The sequence below is a fragment of the Mesocricetus auratus genome, unplaced genomic scaffold, assembly GCF_017639785.1.
Source record: "Mesocricetus auratus isolate SY011 unplaced genomic scaffold, BCM_Maur_2.0 Super-Scaffold_100676, whole genome shotgun sequence".
Lineage (NCBI taxonomy): Eukaryota > Metazoa > Chordata > Mammalia > Rodentia > Cricetidae > Mesocricetus > Mesocricetus auratus.
In genome coordinates, this window is record NW_024429266.1 from 60,783,816 (window position 1) to 60,809,780 (window position 25,965).

Sequence of the window (25,965 nt, forward strand, 5' to 3'; positions counted from 1 at the left end):
AAGCGGTCGCGCGGACGGCGCAGCGCGTGGAACCCGCGGCTGTGTGGGCCGGCCTCAGCTGCGGCCTCTCTTGTGCGGTGGTCTCTCCTCTGCGGTTCCGACTCTCAGCGCTGCCATGGACCTCGCGGCGGCCGCCGATGCCGGCGCCGGAAGCCAGCACCCGGAGGTGCGCGACGAGGTGGCCGAGAAATGCCAGAAGCTGTTCCTAGACTTCCTGGAAGAGTGAGTGGCCTCCGGGGGCTAGCGGGCCGGGAGGAGCCTGGGGCCTCGCGTGCTCGGGGCCGGGGAGGGATGGAGCCGGACCGGGCCGGAACCCAGAGCCGCGTCGAGCCCTTTTCCCACCCAGTGCTTCCCTGCGCCATACTTGGCTTTTTTTTTTTTTTTTCTCTCTCTCATTCTCTGCTTTCTGAGACTGGGTCTCCTCGAACTCGCTGTTAGCCAAAGATGACTTTGAACTAGCGATCTTCCTGCCTCCACTTGGCCCGCGTGCTGCTGCGATGACAGATGCGCATCGCCATGCCGGGTTGATGCGATGCTGGGAGTAGGACGAAGCCCTGCTAGGTTATTTCAGCTAGGTTATTTCTAGCGGAAACGTATGGCTTGATAACTGACTGCGCAGTGGGGTGAGTTCTGGTCTGCTTAATGAAAGAATTATTCTGGACACCTACCTCCCTCCCCTTCCCTGCCGTCCTTTAGGGTTCGTAGATTCTACCCCTTGGCTTACATCACCCAGCAGCTACATACCAGTGTGTTCCTTACTCTTCTGCCTCCAATATAGAGTGCAAACACCTTGACTTGTCCAGAATTATTTATTTGCTTTTTAACAGATTATGCCAGTGTGTAACAAAAACGTAAATGTTTTGACCTTTTGGGGGTGTGTGTACGCAAAAGGTAGCATCTTGAAGTGCATTCAATTTGTATAAGCATCCCTGTTGGAAACTTTCATCTTTCCACACAAACTCTACCTACTAAAAAGTTTAGTGCTTTCCGTTCCTAACATACTTAAAACTGCACATTTACAACCCTGAATTGGATGACTATGGGTACCCCGGATAAGTAGTGTGTGTAGCTAATTTTGCTAAATATACAAGTTATTGTAGTCAGTTTTCTTTTTAAGGCAGCGTAAAATTACATGGCATGTACATTGCTACCAAATATTACTTATAATTCTACTTGACTAATACTGATATCTTATGAAATTCTGCTGTACTTAAAACTGATTTAAATTCTGTTTTCCTACTTTTGGTAATGTTCTTGGCAATCAGTACAACTGCTTGTCTTTCACAACCCAACTCAGGACTCTTGATAAAAAAGTATAAACCTGTGGGTCTTGACACCTTGGGAGTAACATACCAGATTATAATTCATAGCAGTAGCAGAGTTACAGTTGTGATGTAGCAACAGAATAATATTATGATTGGGGGTCACCACAGCATGAACTTTGTTAAAGGGTGGCATCATTAGGAAGTTTGAAAACCACTGCTATAAACCTTTCAGGCAGTAAACACTGCCTGCTTCTTCCCTTGAGCGCACAGTAGGCCTACCACCTCAGTCATTCTCAGCTCTAGCCACCCTACCACTCAAAGGTCTTCCAGCAGGTCATAAAAGTGCCCTCACTGGGAGGTGGGGCACACCTTTAATCAGAGGCAGGCATATCTCTGAGAGAGGCCAGCCTGGTTTACAGAGCAAGTTCAAGGACAGCCAGAGGCACACAGAAACCCTCCCTGTCTCAAAAAAAAAAAAAAGTACCTTTACTTGGTAGTTAGGCGTTGGAGGTGAGCATAAACAAGAGTTTGTTTTTAAAAATCAGGTTCCTGGGGCTGGAGAGATGGCTCAGAGGTTAAGAGCACTGACTGCTCTTCCAGAGGTCCTGAGTTCAATTCCCAGCAACCACATGGTGGCTCACAACCATCTACAATTCAATCTGGTGTATATGTAATAAATAAATAAATCTTTAAAAAAATCAGGTTCCTGCTGGGTAGGCAGTGGTGGCCCACTCCTTTAATCCCAGCACTGGGGAGGCAGAGGCAAGCAGATCTTTGTGAGATCAAGGCCAGCCTGGTCTACGGAGCAAGTTCCAGGACTGGTGCTCCAAAGCTACAGAGAAACCCTGACTGGGTGGGGTATCAACTTCCTTCACAGAAGCAGCTTTGTTTTTATTCACAGAATAAAGTCTATATTTTTCTTTTTTATTTTTGTTTTGGTTTTTGAGACCAGATTCCTCTAAGTACCCCTGGTTGCCCTGAAACTTGCTCTGTAGACCAGGCTGGCCTTGAACTCAGAAATCCACCTGTTTCTACCTCCCAAGTGCTGGAACTAAAGGTGTGCATACACCCCCACCCAGCTGCTTTTAAATTTTCTATTGCAGTTTCATTATCCAAAACCACCATCAATCCCCATACCATACATGGTTCCCCCGTGTTTTGCTTTTGGTTGCCTGCTTGTTTTCCTAATGTGTTGGGGAAGGAATTCTGCCACTGAACTGTATCTCCAGCATCTACCCATCTCCATTTATTTGTTTGTTTATTTTATTGTTTGATGGGTCTTGCTGTGTGCCTGGCCTCTCTGAAACTGACAGAACTCATTCTGTGTGCTGGGATTAAAGGAGTACACTACTGCACCAGTATACCAGGTTACCTAATATCCAGATTCTATTTTTCCTGCCTAGTTCCTGTTTAATGTGACTTTGTATGTATCTACAGGTTCCAGGGTAGTGATGGAGAAATTAAGTACTTACAGTTCGCAGAGGAGCTGATTCGTCCTGAGAGAAACACACTGGTTGTGAGTTTTGCAGACCTGGAACAATTTAATCAACAACTTTCTACCACCATTCAGGAAGAGTTTTATAGGTAAGAGCGAGTTCATCTTTCCTTTGAATAGGCATGAAGCCTGAGAAGCCAGCTTCTTGCCCTGGATGTGTTCCATGTAAGGAGGAAGGGCAGGTGTCATAATTGGTACAAGAAGTGGTCCTATTAATGCTGGTCTGTCTTTAACATAGACCTTTGTTAATTACTTTGTTTTTTGTTTGTTTGTTTGTTTGTTTTTTGGTGTGTTTTTTTGTTTGTTTGGTTTTTTTTTGTTTTGTTTTGTTTTTTTGGTTTTTTGAGACAGGGTTTCTGTTTCTCTATTGTTTTGGAGGCTGTCCTGAAACTTGCTCTGTTGACCAGGCTAGCCTCGAACTCACAGAGATCCGCCTGCTTCTGCCTCCCAAGTCCTTGCTAGAATTGAAAGTGTGCACCACCACTGGCCAGCTATTGCTTTCTCATTTTAATTGATCTTTACCTATCCTATTTCACTTCTGGAATAGGTACTTGTAGTAAACGTCTAGTAAGTTCTGGTTTTGCAACAAGGATATTGATTTTTCAGACAGTATTTCACTGTGGTGCTACCCAAGTTGATCTTGAATTTTGGTTGGAGATCTTGCCTCTACTTCCTGAACAGCTGGAATTACAAGCACACACTACTCATGTCTTCTTAAGGGGTACTTATAGCAATAATGTTGTATTTGTTCTGTTTAAAGTTTTAATTTTTTAGCCGGGCGTTGGTGGCGCACGCCTTTAATCCCAGCACTCGGGAGGCAGAGGCAGGCGGATCTCTGTGAGTTCGAGGCCACCCTGGTCTACGAGTTCCAGGACAGCCTCCAAAACAATGCAGAGAAACCCTGTCTCGAAAAAAACCAAAAAAAAAAAAAGTTTTAATTTTTTTTCTTGTTATGGAAGTAATGTGTTGTCTCTTAAAGTTTTGTTTATAAAGGGAGGTATGCCATGGTGCATGTGTGCAATTCTTAAAAGTTTATAGAAGTTATAGACTTCCTTGTAGATCCTGGGGATTGAATACAAATTCTCAGCCCGGGTGACAGCATCCTCACCCGCTTTTCCACCTTGCTAACCCTAAGTGTATCTATTAAAAAAAAAAAAAGAAAAGAAAAGTAGAAAAATATCAAATTATATTCTTTTAACCTTACTACTCATTGATAGCTATTTGCAGGTCTGTTGAAGCAAGCTGCAGGTCTGTTGAAGCAAGCGTCCAAAAGCCTCTCAAGTCTGCAACTATAAAGTTTTATAAGGATCTCACTACATTTTTGTTTGTTTTTGTTTTTCAAGATAGTGTTTCTCTATAGCCCTGGCTGTCCTGAAACTGTCCCTGTAGACCAGGCTGGCCTCGAACTCATAGAGATTTACCTGCCTCTGCCTCCCAAAGTGCTGAAATTAAAGGTGTGCACCACCAGTGTCTGGCAATCTCACTGCATTTCGATGTCTTCCTATGTGTGTATATAGTTTTGGAGATAATAGTACAGATGAAGCATCCTGTCCTTTTTGGCCTAATGTATAATTTTCAATGTAAAATTCCGTGGAAGCATGTTAATAGCTTAGGTGTGTCAGTTTGTTTTATTTTTTTGTTTTGAGAGAGGGTTACAGTATATACCCTGGTTGGACTGGAACTTGTTTTGTAGACCAAACTGGCCTCAAACTCAGATCTCCCTGTCTTTGCTTCCCAAGTACTGGGGTTAAGGTGTACACCACCACATTCTAGCATAGCTTGAGTGTTTTGGGGTTAGAAATAACTTTAGCTCACTTTGATTTTTGTTGACAAAAAACAGCTATGCTGGGCAGTGGTGGTCCACACCTTTAATTCCAGGACTATGGGAGTCAGGTACAGGAGGATCTCTGTGAGTTTGAGGCCAGCCTGTTCTACAAAGAGCGTTCCAAGACAGCTGGAATTGTTATAGAGAAATTCTGTCTCAAAAAAACAAACAAACAAAAAAGCTTTGTTCATAAATAATCATCTACATTTGTTCTAAATAAATGCTTGTATAAATACAGATTTTTGTCAATAATTATAAAAGAGAAGACACAGATTAGGAGATGTGGTCCTATTTTCATGGTTGATTGGAAGTTGGGGGACTCTGAAATATTTTAGTCATAGCTGATCAAAAACAGTTGAAGGGGAGCTGGGGGAGATAGTGCCATGGGTAAAAGTGCTTGTAGTACAAGTTTTAGGATGAGAGTTTATTTCTTAGTACCCACATAAACTAGAGTGGTGGTTAATTAATACCTGTAACCCCAAGGCTGGGGAGCAGAGACAAAGATCCTGGGTACTTGCTGGCTAGCTAGTATAGCTAATCAGAGAGAGACCACTGTAAAAAGTGGTGCGGATACACAGAGAAACCCTATCTCACACACAAAAAAGATGATTCGGGAAGACACAGCATGCTGCTCTCTGGCTTCACATGTTTTCGTGGGAGCAACACCTGTATACACAAAGGGAAAAAAGAGTGGTCAGAGGGATGGATAAGCCAGGTAAAAGCAAGCACTGTCTTGCAGTTAAGTTGGAGAGCTTGGTTGTAACCAGTGGGATGCTGTGGTCTCAGAGTTGACAAGCATGAAAAAGAAGACAGGCTTGGTAAGAGTAAGCTCTCACTGGTCCTGTTTGTTTTTCAGAGTCTACCCTTACCTGTGTCGAGCCTTGAAGACCTTTGTCAAAGACCGAAAGGAGATCCCTTTTGCCAAGGATTTTTATATTGCATTCCAAGACCTACCTACAAGACACAAGTAAGGAAAGAGTCTTTTGGAAGTTAAAGGCTCCATCATATCAATACCACCTACGGGGCATTCAGAAATGCCCCAGCCATGCCAATAGCTGACTATATACTATACAAACTACTGTTACTTTGCTGAGTCTCAGTGTTCTCATTTTTCCTGTCATTTGTCTTGAGTGTTCTACTTAAGTCATATAAAAGACAGATTTGTTGCTGTAAAAATTTTTATACTTGGTAATGACAAGATTGTAGTAAGTGCTGATGCACGGATGCTGTTAAAGTACCTCTAGTTTGTTTGTGTTGGTTTTTTTACAGGTTAGGTCTTGCTGTGTAGTTCATGCTGGCTTCAAACTCAGTCATCCAGTCTATTCGCATATGCTGCCATACCCAGTTCAGATTGACATTTTGAAGTGTTTAAACCTATTACCCAGAAAATTTAGTTTAGAGAAACTTGTTTTTCCATGGAGATAGACTAAGAATGGGCAATGTGAAGTGAGGTGGGTACTCAGTCTTGTCATTTTTTTAAAGCACCTTTTAGTGAAATTGAGAGACAGGATGGGGGGTGTATAACACGAGTAAGAAAAGTTGCAGAAATTCATGAGTAAGGTCAGCGTTGGCACATGCGTAATCCCAGCACTCAAGGTGCCAGGACATGTGATCTCTTAAGTGTTCAAGACCAGCTGATCTACATAGTGAGTTCCAGGTCATCCAGAGATATGTAGTGAAACCCTGTCTCAAAAAAGTATCGGACTTTAATGAATATAGAGTCAGTATGTACACTTGCTGGCCTTGAACTCACAGTTACCGATTTTCTGCCTCCCCAATGGGATTAAAGGCATACCCCATTGATTCAATGGTTAAGACCACTGGTTGCTCTTCCAGAAGACCAGGTTCAATTCCCAGAACCCACATGACAGTTCAAAGCTGTCTAGTTTCAGGGCACCAGTACCCTTGCACAAGCTGACATACACACAAGCAAATAACCAATGCACATAACATTCATACATACATACACACACACACACACACACACACACACACACACACACACACACACGCATGCACCAACATGCCCAAGTAGCCCCCTTATCGTTAGAAAATAATTTAAAAGCTTTATTCATATGGGTTTTTGTATTCATGAATCCCAAGTGTGTACAGTGCCCAAAGGGTGCTAGATCCCTTGGAGTGATGAGTTATATGTTTATGAACTGATATGGGTGCTAGGAACTAAACTCAGATCCTCTAGAAGAGCAGCAAGTACTCTTAATCACAAGCAGTATTGTTTATTTTTTGAGACAGGGTTTCTCTGTGAGATAGCCCTAGCTGTCCTGGAACTAGCTCTGTAGACCAAGCTGGCCTCGAACTCAGAGATCTGCTTGCATCTGTGTCTCAAGTGCTGGGATTAAAGGTGTGTGTTAGCACCACTTGGCTGAAACAGTATTTTCCACATAGCCTCAGATGGTCCTCTGACTAGACTGGCTGGCCAGCAGGTACCCAAGATCTGCCAGTTTACCCCTTCAACCAGACACTGTTTTCAGATGTATGTTAAGGCATCCAGCCTTTTTATTTCTTCATTGTTTTTATCTTTCATGTTCATATTTATTTATTTAGGTTTTTCAAGTCAGGGTTTCTTTGTGTAATAGCCCTGACTGTCTTGGAACTCACTCTGTAGATCAGGCTGACCTCAAACTCAAATATCCACCTGCCTCTACTTCCAGAGTGCGGGGCCTAAAGTTGTATGCCACCATTGCCTGGCTCATTTTTATTTTTGTTAGGAATTTGTCTTACATAAATTAGCAATGGGCATCTTGACAAGACCATTCTTTTTAGGAGACTCTATGGAATAATTTGTCTCCATTCTTTTAAAGCTTGTTCATCATTAATCACTTCTAATAAAAACAGAAATTATGGACTGGAGAGATGGCTCAGAAGGTAGAGGGTGAACTGCTATTTGCAGAGGAAACCTGAGTTTGAAGGCTGTAACTCTAGGAGGGTTCAGTGTCTCTGACCTTTGAAAGCACTTGCCCTCACGTGTACAGACCCACACAGAGAGATGCACTCATACATAATTAAACATTTAAGACAAAAAAAAACTTTAAGAAGAAAAAATTCATAGGTTTCCTACACTAAGAAAATAGGAAGTGGGCTAGGGTAGCTCACTGTATGAAGTCCTAGGTTCAATCCCCAGAACTGAAGGAAAAAAAGAAAGATGGAAAGGATATCTATAAATGTGACACTTGTCTTCAAACAGGATTCGTGAGCTCACTTCATCCAGGATTGGGTTGCTCACCCGCATCAGTGGGCAGGTGGTGCGCACTCATCCAGTTCACCCTGAGCTTGTGAGTGGAACTTTCCTGTGCCTGGACTGTCAAACAGTGATCAAGGACGTAGAGCAGCAGTTCAAATACACACAGCCGAATATCTGCCGAAATCCAGTGTGTGCCAACAGGAAGAGGTTCCTGCTAGACACTAATAAATCAAGATTTGTTGATTTTCAAAAGGTATTTACTTCTGTTGAGATTAGTTGTGTGTGTGTGTATTAGACAAATTGATTAGATCAGATTTACTGCTAATTTATTTTTTGAACTTTGTGATAATTTAGATGTCAGTTTTCAAGGAATTTATAAGTATTAGGGTTTCTTCTCCCTTTTCATAAAGTTTATTTGCTGCATCATCAAGAAGTTTTATTCTTGAAAATGTTCTACTTTCTGTGAGGGGGAAGTACAGCTATTTCAGAAGAACTGAAGACGGAGAAATAGCCAAAACCTAAATGTTCAGTTACCCATGGCATATTCACAAATAGATTCTAGGGAAATACAGTGGTTCTTAACTACTGAGCCATTTCTCCAGTACCAATAGATGTAATTGCCTAACCAATTGAACTGTGTGACTAAAAGTTTGAGGGCACAAAATTTTTGTTTATTTTTACACATATGGGTGTTTTGCTTGCGTGTATGTCTATGTACTATATTTATGCAGTGCCTACAGAGACCAGGAGAGGACATTGGAGCTCTGGGACTGGAGTTATTGATGGCTGTGACCCATATGGGTGCTAGGAATTAAATCCAATTCCTGGAAGAGCAACCAGTCCCCCTAACTGCTGAGACATCTCTCTAGTCCTCAGTACAACTTGTTAGATGAATATTGGTATATGTCAAATTTCTCCAGGGTACGGTCTTTGGAGGAAGTTTAGTTGGTAACATTTTTGTTATACTGTATTTGATCACTAGCTCCCTCATAAAAAGCCTAATGTGGTGACATGTACTTGGAACTCTGCAGAGGAGGCAGAGACAGCCAGATCCCTAAACTAATGGGTCTCTCTCTCTCTACACACACACACACACACACACACACACACACACACACACACACACACACACACACACACACACCACACACCACACACCACACCACACGGGTATTTATAGAGTTGGTTTCAGCTGCACAGCATATAAGGACATCCCTTACTTTGATGTTGGTCTTGGTTTAGGTTCGTATTCAAGAGACTCAAGCGGAACTTCCCCGAGGAAGTATCCCTCGAAGTTTAGAAGTTATCCTGAGAGCTGAAGCTGTGGAGTCAGCCCAAGCTGGTGACAAGTGTGACTTCACAGGGACACTGATAGTTGTGCCTGATGTCTCCAAGCTTAGTATACCAGGTTAGTAATTTGTTGCTCAGATTTATCCAGTGGTGGTCACCTGCTCCTTAGAATATCTGACTTCTCAAATCTTCCTCATAACCTTTTTGGCTACCAATCAGGGTGAGCACGGATGTATGAAGACATTAAATAGATTTTTCTATGAAAGCTGCTGTTTCAACTTTGACTTATTCAGTATATTAGTTATTAGCATCTTTAGTGTTTGAACTGTGAAATACCTTATCTCTTATAGGAGCACGTGCAGAAACTAACTCCCGAGTCAGTGGAGTTGATGGATATGAGACAGAAGGCATTCGAGGCCTCCGGGCCCTTGGTGTCAGAGATCTCTCATACAGGCTGGTCTTCCTTGCCTGTTATGTTGCACCAACAAACCCAAGGGTAAGTCTTATTTTTGCTTATTTATTTTTGCTTGTTGTGCTAGGGATTGAGCACAGGGTCCCTAACCCTAGTGGTGAGATTGACTAAGATGGCAGAGCTTGATAAAGCCCTTTCCTGAGGCATATTTTCATTTTCATGTCAGTAGTGAACTTCCTATTACAGCTCAGAGTAACATAAAGCGATAATAGCCTTTGTTTTCCTCACTGGACAAATGGCAAGCTCCTACATACCTTTACTAACTAAAGCTTTGTGGTACAACTTTGACCTCCCCAGTAATTTCATTATCGTGAAATGTCTTCTCTGTTACATTGCCTTGACTCTAATGCTTTTTTCATTTTGTTTTTCTTCCACCTCTCAGTTTGGAGGGAAAGAACTCAGAGATGAGGAACAGACAGCTGAGAGCATTAAGAACCAAATGACGGTGAAGGAGTGGGAAAAGGTGTTTGAAATGAGTCAGGACAAAAACCTGTACCACAATCTCTGTACCAGCCTGTTCCCTACTATCCATGGTAAGAGCTGTTTGTGAGGTAAACTTGCAATCAGTAGGAAACGTGTCATGGGTGGTGCTGGTTCAGGGATCTTCATGAAGAGATTGCTGTTGGAGCTGAAGATCACTGACTGCTCTTCTGGAGAACCTGGGTTTGATTCACAACACCTACATAGTGGCCCACAACTGTCTGTAACTCCAGTTATAGGGGGTCCAGTGCCTTCTGACTTCTTAGGGTACCAGGCCTGCATGGTACATAAGCATACATGCAGACAAAATAGCAACACATTTATAATATGTCAGCAGAGGCTATGGGCACCCAAAAGGTAGACTGGAGCTCGAGCAAAAGCTCATGCAGGGGCTCAGTTAGCGTCAGTGGATAGCTACAAGCTTGGATTGCTTACCACATGAGATATCCTGTGGGCAGGTCTTCAACCACGAAGTAGCTCCCTTAGTTCAGAATATGAGAGCAAAGCAGGGAGGGGGACGCTGTCCTTACTTCCTAGTCTTGGAGCTACGGACCTTTAATTCCACATAGTTACTTGTTAAAATTTGGGTCATACGAGGCACCCATATACCCTGCCTTCAAAGAGGAGGCTGACCCAGGAGGATGCTTGTGAATTTGAGTATAGCCTGGGCTCTATCTATAGACCATTCTTTTATTTATTTACTTGTTTATTTTTTTTGAGACAGGGTTTCTCTGTGTAACAACAGCCCTAGCTGTCATAGAACTAGCTCTGTAGACCAGGTTGGCCTCGAACTCACAGAGATTTGCCTACCTTTGCCTTCTGAGTGATGGGATTAAAGGCATGTGCCACCATCACCAGGCTATTTAATTATATTTTTTAAAGATTTATTTATTATATATCTTTATGTATCCTTGCATGCCAGAAGAGGGCACCAGATGGCTGTGAACCATCATATGGTTTTTGGGAATGGAACTCAAGACCTCTGGAAGAACAGCTAGTGCTCTTAACCACTGAGCCATCACTCCTCCCCCCCAATAAGAGTCATAAATTAAAAAAAAAAATCCGCTGAATTCATACCTACTTTGAAAGTGGAAAATTATGTAGTCTTGACTGTTTTGGAACTATGTACAGATTGTGCTAACCTTGAACTCACAGGACTGGGATTAAAGGTATAATCCACCACAGCCAAACGGCTCCATCTCTGTTTTTGTTGTTATTTATAGACTGTCCTTTAATTTAAGGGATTGCCTTGTCTGCCTCCCAAGTGCTGGGATTAAAGGTGTGTGCTACCACCACCCAGTTGCTTTTGTTTTTGTCTTTCTTTCTAGTGTTGTTTTGTTTTTTAAGTTACCTTGTGTGTATATTATGCCAAGGGGAAGGCACATTTGACAGCCAGAGAACAACTTTATAATAGAGTTAGTTCTCCTTCTACCTTTACATGGGTTCCCAATATCAAACTCTGGTCTTTGGCTTATGAAGCAGGGACCTTTACCTGCTGAGCCATCTCATCGTCCCTCTGAAAAATGACTTTTTCATCTGGGGCTCTTCTTTTCAGGCAATGATGAAGTAAAACGTGGTGTCTTACTGATGTTGTTTGGTGGTGTTCCTAAGACAACAGGGGAAGGGACCTCTCTTCGTGGGGACATAAATGTTTGCATTGTTGGTGATCCAAGTACAGCTAAGAGCCAGTTTCTCAAGTAAGTGCCTGCCTGAGGTAGTGCAGTGGGAAAAGCAATGTGTGTGCTTGTAGGCCAGCAATGCTACCGAAAATGCAGTCAGTTGCGGGTTTTGTTTTTGAGACGGTTTCCGTATAGCATATGTCACTGTGCCAAGCCTAGAACATTTTGTTGTTGTAAGTTTTATGATTAAGTATTTCAAGTGTATCACAGGTTGAATTTTGTTTTATCTTTTATGTTCTGGGGAGTGAGTCCAGGGTCTTGGATATGGAATTCTTGAGCAAGATCCTCATCCTGAAGCTGAATTTTAGATTTGCAAGTAATAATTATGTTTAAAGAATTCTATTTTTCTATTCACTGTGCTCTCAACCACAATGTTGCCTGTTGTGACAGCATTGTGTTTTGCCTATATGGTTTGCTTAGACATTTTTTTTTTTTATTAAGTATACAGTGTTCTGCCTGCATATTCCCTGCTTGCCAGCAGAGGGCACCAGATCACATTCAAGGTGGTTGTGAGCCACCTTGTGGTTGCCGGGAATTGAACTCAGGACCTCTGGAAGAGCAGTCAGTGCTCTTAACCTCTGAGCCACCTCTCCAGCCCAGCGTCAGGTCTTATATACCCTGTAGGCATGGTCTTGATCATGGCCATCTTTCTGAGAGGGCGAGGTCTAGAATGGGAGTAGTGAGACTGGAATGGAGATTCCCAACATCCAGCATTCTCTGTCTCCAGAACATTTTTGTTCTCCTGAACAGAACCACTATACCTGTTAAGCCACAGTTCTCTACAACCCTCTCCTGTGGCTCAGCAAGCACCATTTTACTTTGTGTAACTGGTGCGTGTCTCCCTACTGTGTGTAGTGTGCCTCACTCAGTGGACTACACTGAAGATTCCGCATGCTGTGGTGATCAGGCTGCACATACTCTGTGCTTGTGCTGCATTTTCTTTTATACATATGCTTCCATTCTCCCCTGTCGTAATAGTAAAACGTCTATGAAAATTGTTATTCTGAGCATCAAAGATTCTGCTTTCTGTTTTGTTTTGAGGTAGGGTCTTGCTATACAGGCCAGGATGGTCTCAAACTCATAGGTCAGAAGCTTGTACCAATACAGCCAGCTAATGTTTTTTGTTTAAGTTTAAAGTTGATGTTTTTGTCTGTTATTCAGGTGATCAGATAGGATCATCAGTTAAGAGGCCAAAGGAGATAGAACTCTGTCAGCTGCTATTTCTGGAGCATGTAGTATGTTGATGTGTTAATGAATCTCTGTGCTGTTCTTAAACAGGCATGTGGATGAATTCAGCCCCAGAGCTGTCTATACCAGTGGCAAAGCCTCCAGTGCTGCTGGCTTAACAGCAGCTGTGGTGAGGGATGAAGAATCTCATGAATTTGTCATTGAGGCTGGCGCACTGATGCTGGCTGATAATGTAAGAACATTGTACATTGTTGGATAGTCAGAATACCCATTGACCTGCCTATTAAGATCTATAGTTCTTGCCGGGCAGTGGTGGCGCACGCCTTTAATCCCAGCACTCGGTAGGCAGAGGCAGGCGGATCTCTGTGAGTTCGAGGCCGGGCTGGACCGATAGCCTCCGAAACAATACAGAGAAACCCTGTCTTGTAAAAAAAAAATAGTTCTTATTGAATGTTACTTGGTTTTGTTAATCTATTTTGAGTTGAAACTGTCATTATTAAGTTTGTTTTATGTTTTTTTGTTGTTTACTTTTCAAGACAGGGTCTCACTATGTAGCTCTGGCTGTCCTGGAACTCACTCTGTAGACTAGGCTGGCCTTGAGTTCGGAGATCTGCCTGTCTCTGCCTCCCTAATGCTGGGATTAAAGGTGTGCACCACTGCACCTGGCTAAGACTGTCCTTAGTGACACTTTGTGAGCATCCCTAGAATGTGATTGTTACTTTGCAGACTTTAATATCTCTAAATAGGTTATTCCACGAATACATAGTATATTACAAACATATTTGACAAAGATCAATTGTTTGGGTATGCAAGCTTATATTCATTATAGTACTCCTTCACTCTTTACTTTCCCAGGCTAAAATGAATGGCTAAAACATAGTCAGTCTGTGTTTGTCACTGACCTGGAACTCTTGGAGATCTCTCTGCCTGTGCCTTCCACAGGGGTGTGCAGCGTTATACCCAGCCCGAGTCTCTTGATGCTGAACTTTTAGTGTTGAGAAGATTACCTTGTCTGCATATTACTAGTTTTGCTCTTAGTGTTTGTTTTGCTCTTAGTTTAAGTGAGTCAAATGAGATTCCCTTCCAACTCTTTGTTCTGTTGGACAGTTTTGCCTAAACTGCAATTAAGAATGTTTGTGTAGAGCCAGGCATTGGTGGTGCACGCCTTTAATCCCAGCATTCGGGAGGCAGAGGCAGACAGATCTCTTGTGAATTCGAGGCCAGCCTGGGCTACAGAGCGAGTGCCAAAGCTACACAGAGAAAACCTGTCTCAAAAAACCAAAAAAAAAAAAAAGTTTGTATCCTATCTTCCATTTATTTGCCTAGGGAATGGAAAGTCCTCTGGTAGGAAACTTTGTAAGTTTATCATTTTACATCTGTTTTACAAGTCAGTTTGCCTGCTTTCCTCATACAAGTTAGGCAAAATGACTACCACCAAGCTATATCTGTAGACCTACAAAGGATATTCATTAATGCTAGATCTGATTGGTTATAGGGTGTCTGTTGTATTGATGAATTTGATAAGATGGACATGCGGGACCAAGTTGCTATTCATGAAGCTATGGAGCAGCAGACCATATCTATCACTAAAGCAGGAGTAAAGGTATGTATCCCCTTAGCCATGCAGATTAATGTTAATGATATCCACTTGGTGTAATACATTGTTTCAATGTATAATGCTGATCTAAAGTATAAAATATAGGTGTTATTGAGGGTCCAGTGCACATATATTGCTGTGGTAGAAAGTCAGTGTACTGATGGAATTTTTAGCATTTCTTTTAATTTCTCACAAATAAGCTTTAGAAATGTTTTATCATGGGGAGTGCCACAGCATGCATGTGACACCCCCCATGATAAAGACAACTTTGTGGATTTGGTTCTTTTATTCCATGGGTCACACTCAGCTCACATCACCAGGCTTTCGTGGAAGGGGTTTTTAATCTGCCTTGCTTTCTTGTCAGCTGTGTTTAGCAAAATTTTCACAAACAAAACTTGTATTCTTTGGTAAGCATGCTACTTAAAACATAAATATTTTCTATAATAAAAATACCTATCAGTTCCAGTACCACAAAACACTCAAAAAAGATGAACAGATAATTTAAGTGAAAATAAGTACCATATTATGACCAACATTAGAGAGAATCTTAACTTATTAAAAGTAGGTTTGGTAGACAGGCAGACTGCTCAGCAGTTAAGAGCATGTACTGTTCTAGCAGAGAACCCCAAGTTCAGTTCCCAGAACTGACAGTGGACAGCTTATAGCTTCAGGGATTCCAGCATCTTCTGGTTCCTACAGGGTCTGCATGCGCATCCATTTACACACACAGATACACATACACATAATTTAAAAATAAATCTTTAAAATATTGAAAGTAGATTTGGTTAGTTAAATTTTTTAAAGTAATATAGGAGTCTATAAATTTAAGAGAAATCTTCCCCTGCATCTCCTAGCACAGTGGATATTACGTATGTATTGAGTTTATATCCCTTCTGGGAGTACCTAAACACAAGCATGTACATACAGTCCTTTTTTCCTTTTACTTCATAATTTTATTGTCAGTCTTCCTATAGTAGCACCTACTAGGTCAGTTGTGACTTATTAGCTCGTGGCATTCAACTGCACAAACCATATATTGGGTAGGTCATTTTCAGTCTTGTGTGTCACAAGATACAGTTACTATAGTCAACTCAGTACCTTCTGTATCTAGTTAGTAAGCTAAGTTCCTAGCTGAGTGCTGGCTAAGGGACTCATAAGGGACAACATCACCAATGTAGAAGAGTCTATTGTGCCGTGTTATCATACTTGAATTTTGATGACTCAATTGGTAAAAAAGCTTTCTCCTTTTTGTTATGGAATAGAATATTTAATTATGTAAAGATGTGGTGCATTTGTTTATGTAGCAGAATATTTGTTTTAATTATGTAAAGATGTGTTATTGTTTATGTTGCATTTGTTTAGCTGTGTAAAGATGGGGTGCATTTGTTTTTACCTTGCCTGCCTAAGGCACCTGATTGATCTAAATAAAAGCTGAATAGCCAATAGCTCAGTAGGAGAGGGGTAAGTGGGACTGGCAGGAAGAGAGAATAAGGAGGAGGAATCTAGGCTTGAAGGAGATGCCAGGAGCCAGCCAACCAGGCAGGCAACAGACAAAGGAATCAGGGAAATAAGACATACAGAATGAAAGATTAAAAGCCCCAAGGCAAAACATAGATGAAGAGAAACAGGTGAAAATAAGCTGTAAGAGCTATTGGGACAAGCCTAAACTAAGTCCATTCATAACTAACAGTATGTCTCTGTGATATGATTTGGGAGCTTGTGGTCCAAGAAAGCCTGCTACACCTGTTGCTTCTGTTTAGCTAATTGCATGAAACAGACCTTTTCCTTGTATCTATATAGGCCGGTTTGTTCTTTAGACTCATGGTTTTCTTTCATGATCAGGCAACTCTGAATGCCAGGACATCCATTTTAGCTGCAGCAAACCCTGTCAGTGGACACTACGACAGATCAAAATCCCTGAAACAGAACATCAGTCTGTCAGCACCCATCATGTCTCGCTTTGACCTCTTCTTTATCCTGGTGGATGAGTGTAATGAGGTAACCACTTACGCTGTTGTTCATGTTTTCCATTTGTGCAGTTCAGTTTCATGACCTTTTGTGCCCCCCGGGTATACTACTCCTGGCCAGAGTTATGTGTTCTTAGATTTATAGGTTCTGTCTGGCCAGCTCAGATGTATGTGGCAACACACAAACAGCCTGCCCTCCCCACTCCACAAAGTTTTGTGTAATTCATGCTATATTCATTCGCTGAGCAGAGAGTTCCTCTATTCAGTAGTTACAATGTAAAACTTTGCTTCCAATCTGACTTGAAACATTATCTAAATAAAAGTGCCTTGCTGTTGTGACTGTTGGGCTTGGATTTCTCCTCTTCCTCTTTACAAGAATATGGCCACAGTTAACTCCAGATCAAAATGTAGTGGCTGAGAGAACACACTAGAGCTAGACTGCTCAATTCTGTCTCCACTACTTATCAAGACCCTGGACAGATTATTTAACTTTTCTGGGACCCATTTTGCTTCTATATAAAATAAAATTAATATCTCCTTTATGGGGTTTTTATGAGGGTTGTTTGTAGACATACTGAGGAAACAGTGTCATGTACTGAGGGCCTGTAAATGCTCTGCTATTGGTATTGTATAACCTACTTTATGTGCATTGGTATTTGCTGGTATAGATGTCTGTGAAGGTTTCAGAAGCCCTGAAACTAGAGTTATGGACAGGTATGAACTGCCTTGTGGATGCTGGTAATTGAACCTGGGTCTTCTGGAAGAAGAGTCAGTGCTCTGAACTCTGAGCCATCTCTCCAGCTCCCTAAAATTACTTTTTAAGTTAGCATATGCTACTAGATTTATTATAGCTTTTTCTTGTTTGAGACATGATCTCTATGTGGCCCCTGATACCCTAGAACTCTCCTTGTAGACCAGGCTGACCTCAGTCATGGAGATCTGCCTCTGCCTCCCAAAAGCTGGGACTAAAGGTGTGTGCTGCCATGCTAGGCCCTCAGGCCCTGTGTCATTTCCATTCATGTGACAATAACTTTGCTCTAATTGGTTACTTACCACCATCTGTTTTGTTTGTTTGTTTTGGCTGGGCGCTGTCCCCCCCCCCTCTAGTTCTTTCTTCTGTTTTCATAGCATATGTTTTTTCTAAAGTGAGGCAAAGATAGGCACTAGGGTACTGGAGAGGTAGTTTAGCAGTTAAGAGCACTTGCTGTTTTTGCAGAAGACCCAGGTTTAATTCCTAGCACCCATGTGGTGGCTCACAACCATTCAGGGGATCGGAAGCCCTCTTTTGGCCTCTGTGGGCACTGAGCTTACACATGCTACAAAGGCATACACAGAGGCAAAACACCATAAACAGAAAATAAATTTAATTTTTGTTGTGTTTTTTGGGGGCAGGATTTCAGACAGTGCTTCCCTGTGTAATAGCCCTAGCAGTCCTTTGAACTCACAAAGATCTGCCTGCCTCAGCCTCCTCAGTGCTGGGGTTAAAGGCATACGTCACCACCTCCTGACCTGCTTTTGCTATGTAGGCTAGGCTGGCCTCAAAATCAAAGAGAGTCTGCCTCCCCAGTGCTGGAATTAAAGACAACATATGCCACCATACCCAGATAAAATGTATTTTTTAATTAAAAACATCTATTGTAAGGACTTTGCTAATGGGACTGGAGAGATGGCTCAGCAGTTAAGAATACTTTGTTACTGCAGAAAACCCAGGTTCAATTCCCAGCACTCACATGATGGTTCTCAAACATCTATAACTCTAGTTCCAGGAGATCCAATGCTCTCTTCTCACCCCCGTGCACATCAGACATGAAATTGTACATAGATAGGCATGCGTGCAAGCAAAATATAAATAAATATGAAAAATAAATAAAAACTCTGCTCAGAATGTTGATACCTACTAATAACTTCTTTTAGGAGCATAGAGGTTAATTTTTTCTTGGTTTCAAGATAGGGTCTCCTGTAGCTTATACTGACCTTGAGAGTCTTACATAGTTAAGACTAACTTTGCTGAACTGCTGCTATTCCTGCCTCTGTCTCCCAAGTACTGGGATTACAGACGTTGAGTGTATGCCCAGATGAGAGATCATTTGTAACTATAAATTACCTGGTATAAATTGGAGTCAATACTATTAGGACTGAAGTTATCTTCTTGTTTTGAATTAGGTGACAGATTATGCTATTGCAAGGCGCATAGTAGACTTACATTCAAGGATTGAAGAATCGATTGACCGAGTTTATTCCCTTGATGATATCAGGAGGTATCTTCTCTTTGCCCGCCAGTTTAAGCCCAAGGTAATCTGTCTTGCTGTACCTAGATAAGTCATGTGTATGTGTGTGTGTGGGGGGGTGTTAAAATAGGATTTCAAGGGCCTGGAGAGATGGCTCAGAGGTTAAGAGCACTGACTGCTCTTCCAGGGGTCCTGAGTTCAATTCCCAGCAACCACATCACATGGTGGCTCACAGCCGCCTACAATTCAATCTAGTGTCCTCTTCTGGCATGTAGACAGAACACTGTATATGTGATAAATAAATAAATCTTTATAAAAAGAAAATAAAATAGGGTTTAAATAAAGGATACTTGGTTTTAGTTTTGGTTTCAATCTTTTAAGGCAGGGTCTCCACTATGCAGGCAGGCTTCAAACTCATAATCTGCTTTAGCTACTGCTTGGTTTATAGGAATGTGCCGATGTGCCTAGCTGTATTTATCTTTTTAATGTCTTTAAACCTTTATAACTTACTACTTGAGAATTTATACTGTGTTTTGATAAATCCCACATCCAGACCTCATTCTTCATATCCCAACCACTTTCCCTTCCCAATTTTGTATATTCCTTTTAAAACCTGGCAAGTATAATCTCCCTAAATTTTAAGTTTTGTGTTTTGATTTTTTGAGTACTACTTTCTTCAGAAATGGTTGAGAGGAGGGTTTTGTTTTTTGTTTTTTGTTTTTGTTTTTTTTTTTTGGTTTTACGAGACAGGGTTTCTCTGTATTGTTTTGGAGGCTGTCGGTCCAGCCTGGCCTCGAACACGCAGAGATCCGCCTGCCTCTGCCTCCCAGTGCTGGGATTAAAGGCGTGTGCCACCACCGCCCGGAGAGAGGAGGTTATTTTTTAGTATGAATAAATTTGACTATTAGACACTAAGAAAAAGGTTTTGGCCAGGCATAGTGGTTTGCATGGTTAAACCCTGTCTAGCAATAAAATTAAATAAATAGGATTTGAGTGACTTTTGTATGAAGAGTATATCTTCACCAGGACTACATACTGGTCCCTCTGTGTACCAAGTTTCTTATTCTGAAAAACTAAGGGCCTTTTAAGTCAGTATATGCTGTCTTTTTCCCCTAAAGCAAGCATGAGTTCATTAGCTGAGCCTTAAATATAGTCTGAGTGTTAATTTAATGATCTTTGACATCTTTGAGGTACAAAATGCATTTCATTTTATTCCGTTGCTTCATTTGTTAAATAGAAATGGTCATTTGCTTAAACTAGTCTACTGTCTTCCTGTTCATAAAGTTAGTATATGGAATTTATAAACTTCTTAGTGCCAGCTTTTGAAGTACTTCATTGTCTTTGTATTAGCCCAAAGTTTCAGTCCTAAGTTCCCAGAGTGTTCCTACCTGGAATCCTCTTTTTTAAGTGAAGTTTAATATGGCCCATCAAGGAAAATGAGTATAAAGTCTCCCTTACTTGACTGGTTTTGAACAGATTTCCAAAGAGTCAGAGGACTTCATAGTGGAGCAGTACAAACGCCTCCGACAGAGGGATGGCTCTGGGGTCACCAAGTCTTCATGGAGAATCACTGTGCGACAGCTAGAGAGCATGATCCGTCTCTCAGAATCCATGGCCCGAATGCACTGCTGTGACGAGGTACCATGGTCCTTCTGATAACACAGGAATGCATGAGTTGGCTTGTAGGCATGTTTTTATCTTTATTATGGAACTTTCCACAACCAATTGATACTATTCTCCCAGTTATGAAGTATGCTAGTTAGACTGATAGTAGCAGATAATCATGTTTATTATAGTCAGTAGTTATGGAGTGCAGATAGAGGTGTGTAATCAACCGTTTTTCCAGGAGAAGCATATTTAATCTCTATGTGTCCTTGGCCTCTGGCTGGGCATACAAATGTGACTGTGACTCCTGACTCAGGGGAAGCCTTCCTTCTTAAGGTTTATATAGTCAGTATGTTCTGTATTTGGCTATTATTTTGATTTGTGTGTGCTTGGGATTAAGTTCAGAGCCTTGTACATGCTAACCACACACTTGACACTGATGTACACTCTTAGGTCCATGGGTTTTAAATTGCTCTTTGAGCCCCTAGGGTACAGGGGCAAGAGTGTATTGGAAGCCACACATCTCTACTTCAAACAAAAGGCTTTTGTGTACTTTTATATACAGAGTTCAGTTAGAATTCAAAGTTTGTCTGTGAAAGGGCTGGGTAGCGTCTCACTTGATATCCTGACTTACCCCTATTCCTGAGCCATAGACCCCCATGGATGGGATCATAGTTACACTTGTTTTTAAGATGATGTTTAAGGCTCAACCTGGCCTTGAACCTGGCATTGTATCACATGCCTATAATCCCAGCACTTAGGAAGTAGAGGCAACAGAAACAAATTCAAGGTCTTCCCTCAGCCACAATTCAAGTATGAGACCAACTTGAGCTGCATGGGACCTTGTCTCAAAAAATAAATCAGTGAAACAAAGTTTGGACATATAGCTGACTGTAGAGTGCTTGTGTTGGCTGCTGAATTTGGTTCTCGGTGCTGGAAAGGAAGGGGATGCGGGATGCCAAGTTCCAGCACTCAGGAAGCAGAGGCAGGCGGATCTCCTGAGTTTGAGGACAGCCGATCTACAGAGTTCTGTGATAGCCAAGGCTGCACAGAGAATTCTGTCTCCAAAACTTAAAAAAAACAAATAGGGAAAGAAAGTAGAGCTGGGGAGATAGGCGACTCTACATTTAAGAACAAATAGAGTGCATACTGCTGGGCTGTAGAGATGTCTCAGGTAAGAGTACTAGCTTCTCATCCAGAGAACCCAGGTTCTAGTCCCAGCACCACATGATGGCTAAAGATCGTCTGTGACTCCATTCCCAAGGGATCCAATATTTTGTTCTGACCTCTGCATGCCTTGCATGTATGTGGTGCACAGACATAAATGCAGCCCCCCCCCCCCCAAAAAAAAAGCATAAGGGAAAGGAATTACACACCGCTTTTGGAAATAACAGCCAAGTGCCTTCATTGAAAGAAAGAATCTACTAAACAGTTATGTCAGTTTATGTATGACAGCAGTGTATGAGAATTACTTTGTTCCTGCCAGTACATGATATTATCAGTCATGTAAGCCATTTTGGTGAGTTAGTACTGTACATGGGCAGGAGCATTGTCTTCCTAGCTGTTTGGGATGAAATATCATCTTACATACCTAAATTATCTCCTTACTGGGTTAGGTCCAGCCTAAACATGTGAAGGAAGCTTTTCGGTTACTGAATAAATCAATCATCCGTGTAGAAACGCCTGATGTCAATCTAGATCAAGAGGAAGAGATCCAGATGGAAACGGATGAGGGGCCAGATGGCATCAATGGTGAGGAGCTTGCTCATTACCTGTCTGTAGATAGAAGCTGATCTTGCAGGATATCATGCCAATGCACCTGTCTATGGCTGTGAAGTAGATGCTCTTGAATTTAAAGTATTCTTGGGCCAGTATATGATTCAGTGGTTAAATGTCCTTGCTGGAAAACATGGTGATTTGAGTTCATTAACCTGCACTTATGTAATGGTAAGGAAGGACTGAACACATAGAGTTACTTTCTGATTTCCACATACACACTACGGCATGCTCACAAATGTCCATACACATAATGATAATTAAAAAGATTATTAAACGTGTCTCAATCACATTGAAACAGGTTTTTGTTCATAACACTACAAACTGACTTTGGGTGCAGGGAAAACTTTATAGCCTTCTGGGTCAGCCTTTTAAGCGCACAGACTATAGGTGTGTGCCACCATGCCCTGCTGCAAGTCGGTTGTCTTCACTAGTAGGATTTTGTTTCACATTTATTTATAAAATGGTTGTTTCCTGAAGTTCATATTAAACTTGAGCAGTATGTGCATGAATGCTAGAGTGTTTAATGAGGTCTTGTTGGACACAAGGACAAGACTCAGGTGGTTTCTTCTTTTCTTAGGTCATGCTGACAGCCCTGCCCCTGTGAATGGGGTCAGCGGCCTCAATGAAGATGCCAATCAGGAGCCCATTTCCAAGCCCTCCCTGCGGCTGGGCTTCGCTGAGTACTGCCGAATCTCTAACCTCATCGTGCTCCACCTCAGGAAAATGGAAGAAGGTGAGTGTGCGCCTCACACTGCTTACTTGCTGACACTCAGACATGCTGTTTCTGCCACTTCTGATGTTAAACATTCTGTTCTATCAGAAGAGATGTTACTTACTTTATGTTGACTTATAGATCATTCTTGTTCATATATTTAGTTTATGATATTGAAGCACACTTTTTTTTTGTTTAAGTTTTCTTGAGGCAGGGTTTCTCTGTGGCTTTGGAGCCTGTTCTGGAACTTGCTCTATAGACCATTCTGGCCTTGAACTCAGATATCCGCCTGTCTCTTCCTCCCAAGTGCTGGGATCAAAGGCATGAGCTACCACCACCTGGCTAGAACATAACATTTTTGCAGGTAGAAATTACTTTAGTTGCTTTCTTCCCAACAAATGGTCTGTCTCCCAGGGTATTTCTATTTTAAAGTCAAATTGAACCAAATGTATATAACTACCACAAATGTATTGAAATTCTCTTCTGCCCATCATTACCTGGTTACTGGCACACTGGCACACTTTTAACCCTTAACTGCTTGTTGTGATTATCAGTTTCACCATTCTCCAGTTACCCATGGGCAGGAAGAAAAACAGGTCATCTGTTAAGACTCGTAGTTAATTCTTTGTGTGTATTCATGTAAGCGTTTGTGGTTGGGTGCCCATGGAAATCAAAGGGGGATTTGGATCCCCCAGAGCTAGAGTTACAGTAGGTTGTGAGCTGCCTAATATGTGTGCTCAGAATTGAAAAGATCCAAGAACATGATAGGCTTAATTCACCATGCAAAATTCCAGTCTGTGCTGGAGACTTTCACCTAATACTTGAACTGAGTCAGATTCTGGCTGGGTGTGATGACCTGCACTTTTAGTCCCAGCACTGAGGAGATAGAGGCAGGTTCAAAACCTGATCTACATAGTGAGCTTCAAACCAGCCAAGGCTGCACAGTGAAAGACCCCATCTCAAAAGAACAAAGAGAATGAAGTACTCTGAAGAGCTTACAAATATGTCTGCTTTTGTATCTTTTGTGTGTGGTGCTAAGGGTTGTATATAGTTCTTAGTACATGTTAAACACATATTCTAAAACCACTGGCCTTAACTCTTGCACCTTATTTTTGCAGTTTCTAAAATCAAAAGTATGGTTTTGGATTTTTTGTTTTTTGTTTGTGTGTGCAGGTGCACGCCATAAATTGGCAGTGTAGTTTGTTGAGGTCAGTCCTTTTAAATAATATGCTTTTGTTATAGAGGAGGATGAGTCGGCATTAAAGAGGAGCGAGCTTGTTAATTGGTACCTGAAGGAAATCGAGTCAGAAATAGACTCTGAAGAGGAGCTCATTAATAAAAAGAGAATCATAGAGAAAGTTGTTCATCGTCTAACTCATTACGTATGTATCCACTGCCTGGGCTCTAGGGTAATGGGTGGGTGGGGGGTCCCTATATCAGCAGGTTTCCTAGTTGGCTTTTTGGTGAGTTTCTTTTGAATCAGTGGGGTATAGTTCAACAAGGAAGGGACTTCTTTTCCTGAAATACGCAGAATTTAGGTAAAAGCTGAGCAAGTAGCTTTTGGATCTTACTTTGTAGTGTCTTTGACTGTACTAGTATTGAACCCTGGGTTTACATGTGCTGCTCAGACTTAGGTCTATGCTGTTTCGATAGCCCCTGTGTGGTGCTTTTTACCCCTTTGCTCTCACCCTGTCCACTTGATTCACACTTGGCTGTGTGGTGAGTTCTCAACCAGTCCACTAGCAATGCCTGCTGCTTCATCTTCCTCCTACTCTCCCTCCCCATCCAGTATCATTCTTGTTCCAAGTTTCTTTTCCATTTTGTTTGGCAAAAATTGCTTAGGGCCTGAGAAAGGAGAGGACAGGTGACATGTTTTACATTTATTTTTACTTGTTCAGAGAGAAAATGTCCTGATGAATTGTTTTTAGATGTTTTGTTGTTTGTTTACTTAGAGATTGTGTCTCACTGTGAAGTCCACACTGGCCTAGAATTCAAGGTCTTTGTGCCTTAGCCACCTGAGTGCTGGTATTGCAAGGTATATACCACCATAGCAGCTTTGACCCATTCTTAGTCCAGTTAGAAATAGAATTTACCTAGCATGTGAGAGGCCCTGGCATGATAGTTCACAAAAATCAATAATAGCTGAGGAGATGGTTTAGTGGTTATAAGCTCTCCCCGAGCTCCCAGGTTTGATTCCCAGCTCCCACATCACGTGGCTAAGAACTGCTGTAACTCTTGAGAATACATTTTTAAAAAGAGAGAAATAGAAATAGAATCTTGCTGATCATTATAGTACACACTTTTAAAAGTGTTCAAGCAACTAAGGGCAGAAAAACTGCAAGTTTTTGGCCAGTCTGGCTGTATAGACTGTCTCAAAAAACTAGTGGGAGGGGAGGTGCAGCAGTTATTAACTGGCAATGTTAAATGAAACTGAAGCATTTTTTCACAATTATATAATCTTAAATTCAAGCACTGTTTCCTTTTTTGAAATTGTATTAACAAGCATTTGATACCTTATCAAAATCACAAAAAAAAAAACCCTGAATTTCTTAGCTTTTCAAGGCCTTATACATGCTCAGTAGAGGTCAGCATCTTAATAAGAAGAGAATTGAACCGGGCACTGGTAGTGGTTTTAAGGTGTGGTTCTGGTCCTCCAAGGGCTTTTACACAGGAAATGAGTATGTGTAAGTAGTAGACATAAAAGTATGGATTTGGACTGAAGACAAAACTGTTCCGCAGGATCATGTTCTGATTGAGCTTACCCAGGCCGGCCTGAAAGGCTCCACCGAAGAAAGTGAGAGCTACGAGGAAGATCCCTACTTGGTAGTCAACCCTAACTACTTGCTTGAAGATTGAGATGGTGAAGGTAACTTTGTGGCCAGAGGCAAGACCTGTGGTGTCCTCCCTCTGCCCCGAGCCTGATGACACTCAGGAGAGAGAGTTTCTGGATGGTTTGAAGAGGGAGAGCTGAGTTCATGTCCCCAGGAACCTCATGCTAGGACAGATTTAGGCACTTTGTGCTTCTTGTTTTATTGAAGTCGGAACCCAATCATGTTCTTTCTGTAAGATCTTTGTCTTTGTGTATAGGCCTGCTGCTTTTGTTATATAGGTATCTGGAAATTGCCTTCTTCAGTTTCCAACTACTATTATTCATGAAAATAAAATACATTGTTCTGCAGTT

General features: G+C 41.7%; 1 protein-coding gene across 1 annotated transcript; it reads left to right on the forward strand.

The window, feature by feature from the left end:
* Positions 1 to 25,962, forward strand: Mcm6 (minichromosome maintenance complex component 6). The gene is made up of 17 exons (XM_005079875.4): positions 1 to 222; positions 2,703 to 2,849; positions 5,442 to 5,552; positions 7,791 to 8,040; positions 9,030 to 9,195; positions 9,428 to 9,573; positions 9,932 to 10,082; positions 11,585 to 11,726; positions 12,987 to 13,128; positions 14,392 to 14,499; positions 16,336 to 16,491; positions 18,624 to 18,752; positions 20,165 to 20,326; positions 21,910 to 22,045; positions 22,650 to 22,805; positions 24,027 to 24,166; positions 25,524 to 25,962. Exons 1-17 carry the CDS (start codon positions 116 to 118, stop codon positions 25,638 to 25,640), a joined length of 2,466 nt encoding a protein of 821 aa, XP_005079932.1. The 5' UTR covers positions 1 to 115; the 3' UTR covers positions 25,641 to 25,962.
* Positions 25,963 to 25,965: the final 3 nt, after the last annotated feature.